Genomic DNA, 9,030 nt, shown 5'->3' with positions numbered 1-9,030 from the left:
AAAATATTGATGAAGGCCATCTTACTTATCTTATTAGACAGATTCCTTGAAAAAGGTGATGCTTTTATGATTTTGCTACTATCAAACTTTCCAGTTGATGTGCTTACCCGTTGTCTTCTTTGCTGACCTTTTATTCATCAAGTTCTGTTTACTTTTTCTTTTCCAGCATAAGCATCCTTGCTATTTCCCGACTTCTATTAGCTTGCACCTTTACAGAAAGGTCATATCCTTGCCATGTTTAAAATATTGCCATGCTAACATATACCTGTAAGATGCTGAGTCAAGACAGAAAAATGCTTATATATTTCTAAGTGTACACCTCAGTTCAGAAAAAGTTAACAAGTCCACAAGAAAACATGACAGTTTATCAAATACTTGTTCATTTTCTCTGAAATTTGTTCTTAAGAGATAAGGTTAGTAGGGAGACCAGTTTAGGTAATTGTCAATTTGGCTGTTATCAGAAGGGAACTTTGGTGGTAACACATAGGTAGAGTAAGTCTACAGAGATTACCTTTGATTAAGTCTTCTGGTATAAAGGGCTGGATTTAAGATATTTGTGGTAAAATGGACAGAGGATTTAAAGTGAGAAAAAGCTTTAAAACCTGTTAAAAATATTTAGACATCAACTTATGTTTTATTTGATTTACTTTATTGAGTTCAGAATCCAAAGTCTATTCATAATAAAACTTGGATTTGCCCTTGAACATTTTAAGGTTACAAGATGCCTAATCTTTCTGTTAGTGGACTATAAATTCAACTTTGTTGTCTATGTTTGCCCTTGTAGTAAATGGGATACCATTATTTTACAGTTTGCAGTTAGGGGTAAAGTTAAACTACCCAGTTTTGACACTTTCATAATTTAGGATTATTGACCAAACTTGTTGTAAAAGGCTGAATTTTCATCGTTAGGTCATTTGACTTTTAAAATTAATATTTTTATGTATAAAGATATAACAAACCTAATTGGAGAAAGCTCATTAACATAACATATGAGATTTGAATTTTCTTTTCAGCTTTGTCACTGATTATCTGTGTGACCTTAGATAAGTCAGTCCGTTACTATTATTGCATTTGCCAGGTAGGAACAATTAAATCTTGCTTACCTTACAGGATTGCTGAGGTGCTAGAATTATATAAATTTAAGGTAGCAATATTACTAAATGTGTAAATAGCATTGTTAGTCAAAGATTTCTAAAAGTGAGGGTGAATGGGAAAGGAATATGGAGAAATCTCTTAACTCTTTAACAATTCTCTAAGTGTGAGAGTGCCTGACTCTTTCTTTTTGCACCCTGAGTGTAGGTTGCATATTTTGAAAAAAAAAATCTCCAGGTGATACTAATATCTATCCCCATCACTGTATTTGTGTATATATCAGTGAATGAAAAGGCAGTAGGGCATTTTAAAGTGTGTCAATTCCAGGATTCCAAGTCAGTTTCAGTAACAGGCTGTTTGGACTATAGGTACTCCATTATTAACAACTTACATTTTGGAAGGTCTGTTGGTCAGCTTTCCCAGTGTCACTAGTAAATTTCTTATTGTGAAAAAGCAAGTGCCAAATGGCGATTGTAAATTGCCTAAGACATAGGGCTTCAGAAGAGTTCTTGTTTTAGAGTCTTTCCTGATTACCTCTCCTGGCCATTCATTTTTTTTAACAATGCTTTTGGATGCCCTGCTCTCCCCCCACCCACTTTACAATTTTTTATTTTCTTTCTATTGCCAAGAAAAGCATCCATAGGAGAGAAAAATCTTTTTAAAAGTTATAGTCTAGAGGCATTTAAACTTTCAACAGCTAATGACATTAAATGGTCATTAATGTCAGAGATTCTATTTGTATAAAAAATAAAAATGAAGAGATGTCTGCTTAGGATTAGTGCCATTTTGATTTCTGTACCTACATTTTCAAGATAACATGGGTTTATTGTTCCCTATTAAGGAGCCACTTTTCATATCTCAGGTTACCAGATTGAGTTGAGAATGCAGTTTGGCACGAGAATAAAATAAGACACAGTGTTCATTTGCAATTTTATTTTTTAAAAATGAAATATTCAAAGTACTTTTTTTCTTTCGAATATCAACACAATGTTTAACTTTAAATATTTACAGCATGTTGTTGTGATGCTCTTGTAGAAAAATGCATGCTTCTGGACTGAAAACCAGAGCAAAATGCAAAAGACCATTTAACTGCAGCCAGAGAACATGAACTTGTACAGTTTCCAGTCACTTTTCAGCACAAGAGTAGGAGCAGGAATACAAAATTGGAACCTATTGTTTCCTAGCAACACAGCTCAGGCCATTATAACACAATTTTCAGTATGATTAGAACCTTTCACTGTTGTTATATAGAAACTGAAAATCTTGGCATACACTGTAAACATCTTTACTTTTCATGAGAATGTAAGCAGCTAAAAAGAATATTTTTCTGACATAAAGTATATACTTCTCTTTTTCACCTTTTTCTCTTATTGATGCTTTTGCTGGAAGAACAATAAAGAGTTAGACATTGTCATGATTCATACAGATAAAATATTTTTCAAGGACACAATCTGATATACTAACATTTATTAAGAGTCTACCACTAAATCTAAGGAAAGATTTTTAACTGCCAAACACATTTCTTTTGACAAATAATATATGATGACAACTGCTAAGACAAAATCCATAGCAAGTTTAACTCTAACTATTTTCAGTTACTGTTTAGGAAGTGATTTCTTCTTACATACAGTAGTATATTTTGTCCCTAATAGCTTTCACATGAAGGACACACTGAAATAACAGTCACTATTTTGTGGTGGTTGTTTTTTGGGGGGTTTTGTTTTGAATTTTTTTGTGTGTTTGTTTTGCAGAATAAAGAACTTTGTGGAAGAGCAGTCTGAGGTCTGAGTACTAGTCAGGTCAGCTATGCGTATGTGAATTCCTCCAAGAAAACAAGAATGTTGCTTCCAATCTATAGCATTCTGGTTTCCACAAGCTATAATACACTCCAAAAGTTTCTTTTAATACTTGATTACTGTACTTTTGCTTCCATTAACCACCGAACATCACTACAATTGCCCTTATAGGAACATAACTTTATAAATGCAAAATTTTTGCCCCGACTCATTCATGGGGCCTGTTCTGTTTAAAAATATAAATTTTAAAAAAAAAGAAAGAAAAAAGTAGAAATGACATGATGGAATGCTTAAAACTATGCCAACAGCGATGAAAAAGAAAAATCTTATGAAAATTGTAATTTAATTTTATACTTCTCTATGTATTGTCAAGTTTTCATACATTTGGCTATGTCGTGTGTGTGTGCATATATATATATGTGTGTGTGTGTGTGTATGTATAGTCTGTATATTACAGATCTTCTACATAAATTGACAGTAAGGGACACACTTATTTTCTATATTATTTTACTGGGTTAAAAATAAAACATATGCCTATTTATATGGTGAGTGTTTTGTTAAAATTTGGATGTTATTTCCTTTTCAGGAGTCATGCTTCTAATCAATAATGGTTAGAATGACAACTAAAAAGAAATGTATTTAAATGTCTATTAAACTGAACTTTTCAGCTCATTTAGATCTCTAGATTGCAGTGCAAGAGTAAAAACAAAAACAAAACAAAAAAGCAATAATAAAATGGGCCTATCTAGGAAAAAGAAATAACCAGAGTATTCCTTGCCTCTAGCCCAGAATGTTCTTCATAGGAGAGCCCAACTATTGTGCTCTTACTCTAACTTGCTTGAATGGGGTATGGCTGTGCAGTGTCAGCAGCCCGTCTTCTGGGTATGAGAAATTCATTTTTCTCTTTAAAATGCTTTTACTTTCATCAGGAAATGCTAATGAATTGGTCTTTCATTAATTTAAACTTCAGAACTACAAGTCAATGAAGGCATTCTTTGTATTCAGCCAAATAGGAAGCAATGTACTCAGTATCTCCATTCTTATTAAGAAATGCCAAAATGTTTCTCTTACATTTACTACTCATTAGTGTTAACCTTTGGGTTTTTTTCTCTTTCTTCCCAAAATCTTTGGAAGTGGTAAAGAGAACAGTAATAGCTCAAGGCAGTGTTAAAATCACAGCTGTAAATAATAAAAAGTGCGTTTCTTGCATACAATACAAATATATCTTAAAGTAACTAAAGACACAAACTAAATAAATATGTATTATGAACTAGAAATGTATAGTTCAAAGTAATTACTATTAAGTAAAAGTTTTGGATATTTGTTTCTAATAGATATTTAAAACACTTTGAAAATGATACATCGTAAGTGATTTGAAAAAAAGTATAATCATTTAAAACAGAAGCAAAATAGACTCTAATACCAACATTTTGGATTAGTGATAAAATATATCATCACATTTATGAATACACACTCTATATACAGTTCACAAATTACTTTTCCATTAATTTAAAAGAACATCAGAGGTTCTAGGAACTTAAGGTCTCTTTTTAGGTTGGTGTAAAGGTATTCAAATTTTCAACACATTTTTTTAGTCATTTTAGAATCCACCCCCCCTGAATAAATACTGTACTATTAACACAGGCCTGATTCAGGGAAAAAAAATATGATTGTAGTCTGGATTGAGCTGGTGTACTTTCAGTTAAAAAGAGAGATGAGTTCATCATGAATCACCACCACCCCCAATACATGTGTAAGAATGTGGTAATCCCAATCTGAAGGTTTTGAAAATGAAATGTTTGGATGTTCCTTCCCTTACTGTCTGTGGGTCCTTGTCTTTCCCTTACTGTATTTCGTGTAGTAAGGAGACAGATTCCTTAAAAACCTTAACCTGAGCCTGGATTCTGACTTTGCATCTTTTCAAAGACACCGTCATCACAAAGCAAGACAATGACCCTACATTGCATTTAGGTAGTAGCTGGAAATAACTCAAACTGTAACATCCTATCATAAATTCTCCTTCATACGTAGCAAATGTCCAGAGACAGTGACGAAAGTGCTGACGCTGGCTCAGGAGAATTTTCTATAGACCGCATCATGCCGTCATGTATTTTCATTTGTGGTAACTTACAATTACACAGAATTTTACAAACTGTCTCTGTCACTGGGCACAAATCTCCCAGCTCACCAAGAAGCTTCTTTTATTACAGGATTCATAAATATTGAGAAACTGCAGCTGATATTAACAGTAATCCTCCTCTTTTTCAAATTTTAAATAACTGCAGAATAAAACCACCCTTTCTGGAAAACAGTTATTTTCCTAGGCAGGAGAGATGATAAAATCAAACTAAATGGGCAAAGGTAGAGAACTAAAACAACTAACTAAATAAGTCATTTTGGTAAAAAATAGTCTGCTTCTCTATAATTAGTTGAAATGTTTTATGTTGGAAAGGGTACGCTTCATTAAATTTCTTGACAATGGCTGAGAGTTGTTCAATACAGAATTGCGCATTTGAAAGATAAATATAAGTGGGGTGAAAAAATGTAGAGTAACTACTGTGATATTTAGTTTGGTCTTCCCTTTGGCACTTTCTTTTCAAACTTAAGTAGGTCTCTTTTTTTAAGGTCTTAGCTCTTATGAATTTCTGCAGTAGTAATGCATGTAATTTATCAGTACCTCAGGCATGTATACTTGCTACAGTCTCTTTTTTTTTTTTTTACCAGAATCATACTTTGTAGTAAATTACTTTTCATGTGCACAAAACCATTGGATTAGTGTATAAATACTGAATCACTAATGTGAAACTGTGACCAAAACACACCCTATCTATATAAATGAGAAATTCCTACCTAGATTAATAAAAGCTATGTTTACACGATGTCAATACAGCTGGACACTTTAGTAAAGAAATGCAGTCAAAACAGGTTGTGTAGAAGAAGCTACACTGGCCAGCTGCCTTGGTATCATGTACACACAAGCAGATAGTGGCAATTCAGTCTGGGTACCATACCCAAAGGGAAACATGGTAGACAGAACCCAGCCACTACAAGCCAAAACACAGCACGACAACATGGCATTTACTTTAACAAGCAAGGTGGAATAATCAGGGAAGAAGGGTGAATGGTTCCTGACTCTAGGAGATGGTGTCTGAAGACATTTTACTTTTCTTTTTAAGTTTCCTATAACAGGTCTGGAAAATGTGACAGGGTTGGCAGTCTTTCGAAATGCAAAGTTCAGATACTATTGCACCACCTTTTCAAGTAGCCTGCAATTTCTGCCAACAGTTAAATATGAAACTTTGTGTCACCATAAAGATATAGAACCTTGGGTCCTTTCTGTATATTTGAACACATATGTGCATGGCTCGACAGATTTAAAGTGGTGCTTTCTGAAAACTTTTTGTTTTTAGCTCTTTGAGATCTACTTGTGTTATTTTAAATGCTGCCACACAAGGACTAAAAATCTCTGTCATTTCTTAAAGAGTTTAAACGAACAATATTAAAATACCATTTTCTGTCACATTGAAAGGCAGTTGAATATGTTTTTCCTCTATATTTACATATACAGAGTTCTGATCTAGAAAACCAATACAATAAACCATTTTATGTTTTAAAAACAGGCAGTCTTTGGTGACGCAAAGGCAGAGATTTTTTTGTTACCTCCTGCCTATTTCGCTCTGTCTCATAAAGTGAATATTGTTGGCACTGTCAGAAAGTTCTAAATACTGCTCAACAGACAAAACAAAATACCCATCATAACCTTGTACCCTCCCAGTGCCCAAAAGCTGCTGCTTTTCTCCCTCTGTCCATGCCCGAATACCGTCTTCCCCTTCTTGCAGCCTTCTTTGTTCCTTAGTCCAGGCCTGGACCACAGCACGCTGTCTGGCAATCTCCAATACGTGATTCTTTTCCTCTTCGACAGTTGTCCCGTACCGGATGTTGAAGCACAGAGCCCCATGCTGGAGCTGGATATCTGCAAACCTTCTAGTCCTCCCATTCAACACAGAAGTCATCTGGGACACAGTGACATTGACACCATTCTCTAGAATACGCCTTCCCCCAGTGTTACCGATGAGCACCAGGTCTTCCTCTAGAGACCCAAGCTTAATGAAGTAGTGAGTGTCCCTCCCATCTATGGTAAAATGTAGGTTTTCCAGGTAATGAGCATTATTGAGAATGGCAGCAAGCCGCCTGCTATCTTCATTGGCTACTCCTATAATATCAGCTGTTACTATGCCATCCTTGATGGCAAATTTAATACCTTTTCCAAAAACAGAAGAAACAGTGGCAAACCTTGGCTGCTTCCCTCCTTCAAGGCACCGTCCATCATTGTATTGGGGAGTCATAGGAAGTTGGTCCAAAGAAATGAAATTCCTGAGCTGTTTCTGGAGCTCACACTGAATACCCAAGATAGTCTAGGAAAGAAGAAAGGCATGGTGCAAATGTAGCACAGGATTAAGCACCTGTCACATGCTTGGTGACTGTGGAAAACAAAAGCTTTCAAGATTACTTCCTTCTCTCTCTAATTTGCTGGTTTTTTATTTAAAAACAAACCAAATTTGGAATCTCTTCATTAGAGATTTAGAAGGAAAAGACTAACAGGTGAGGTGATCACCTGACATATATTTCTTGGTATCTTGATGTGTTAAACAAAAGGAAATTTGTTCAGACTTGATATCATAGAATTTCAGAGCTAGGAAGCATTTCAAATTAAGTGGGTCCAGCTCCCTCAAAACAAAGACATTTCATTTTTGCCAACTTAATTAACACCAACTAGCTGTTATGACCATTTGTAAAGTAATAGACTAGGCACGGGAAGGTATAAAGAGATGCATACATCATTATTCTTGCTTTCAAGCAGCTTATGACCTTATGAATAATAACAGCAGATCAGCAAAAAGTTCACTGATCTTTTTACGTGGACTTAAAATAAAAACTCGTTTAATTATGGAAATTTTCAAACATACTAAGAGATAGAGAGAAGAGAATAATGAACTTCCAAGCATCCATTACAAAGCTTCAGCAATTTTCAACATTTTGCTAAACTGTTTTTTAAGAATTTTAATTACAAGTATTTACATGTCATATGTAGTTATAAAAAGGGATAAGTGTATAGTACTTATTTAGAATTTTCTTTCTCTTATAATTTTTTAAACTTAAATTTGAAGCCCTCCCACACAATTTACAGTTTTATTTTTTTTTTTGCAAACACAGATTCTCTTATTTCTGTCAACTGAAAGAAAAAGTTCCTTCTTGTTTTCATTTGTACATCATACTTTCATTTGTACCTGATGGAATCATGTGCTAAAATTTGTATGTTTTGGTATTTCTATTTTCCCAGAGACTTTATCCCTGTAGTAATTACTATTTTTATTTCATTGCTCTTATATACTTTTTATTTATCAGAATAATTTCTTTATCTGTTATTCCTATATTTTAATGCACTATGCCATAGATTACTTTGCAGTTGGAAATATGATGTTTTCATGTGTCTTAGTGAACAATTTTTCCCTATATAGAATCCATAATTGCCCTTGGTGGCCCATTTCAGAATTTTAAAAGTTCAGTTCCTCTTTCCTGTTGTTTGTCTATCCCAACAGTCGTCCAGTCACATTAGTCTTTCCCAAACTTTAAATCAGAGGATCCAATCCCTTGATCCTTTCCTTATGGAAAGATTTTTTTTCTACCTCCTCCTTAATCATGGACATTTTAGTGAATATCAACAACAACTCAAAAATAAATAATATGTTAATACTATTTCATAGTATTGGATGCTTTTCTGTTTCTTCAGTTAAGTAGAGATGATAAAATTTTACTAACCTTTCCAGGATCCCACTCTTGAGTTTTTGTCTGAAGCTGTAGAAGCTCATAAGTTAATTCCAAATTTCCTAATTCTGGTTTGGGAAATCCAGGTAGTACATTATGTAACTGAAAACCAAATAGCTCCAACCAACTTCCAATGTCTGTAAGACAAAAATTAAAGAAAAAAATTAAAAGCTCATACTTTACAACCTTTGTGGAAAATTTAAAAGGTATCTCTCTTGCCTTTAATATGTTTAACCAATGAAAAGTTAGAGATAAAACTCCTTATATCACCCATTCCAAAATATGTGATTCTCTCTCTATAGGGAAACCTTTTATT

The 9,030-nt window shown here is 34.0% G+C and overlaps 1 protein-coding gene across 3 annotated transcripts in view; it reads right to left on the bottom strand.

The window, feature by feature from the left end:
* Positions 1-2,010: 2,010 nt before the first annotated feature.
* Positions 2,011-9,030, bottom strand: part of TENM1 (teneurin transmembrane protein 1) — a 745,224-nt gene continuing 738,204 nt past the window's right edge. For all 3 annotated transcript variants that reach the window (XM_011378218.2, XM_011378219.2, XM_011378220.2), the window contains 2 exons: positions 8,709-8,851; positions 2,011-7,303 (listed from right to left, as the gene is read on the bottom strand). In XM_011378218.2, coding sequence (XP_011376520.1) covers positions 6,545-7,303; positions 8,709-8,851 — 902 coding nt within the window. In that variant the 3' untranslated portion in view covers positions 2,011-6,544. The remainder of the gene's footprint in view (positions 7,304-8,708; positions 8,852-9,030) is intronic.

This window comes from Pteropus vampyrus, unplaced genomic scaffold, assembly GCF_000151845.1.
Source record: "Pteropus vampyrus isolate Shadow unplaced genomic scaffold, Pvam_2.0 Scaffold335, whole genome shotgun sequence".
NCBI classification, from domain to species: Eukaryota; Metazoa; Chordata; class Mammalia; order Chiroptera; family Pteropodidae; genus Pteropus; species Pteropus vampyrus.
This window is presented reverse-complemented; position numbering and strand designations above follow the sequence as displayed.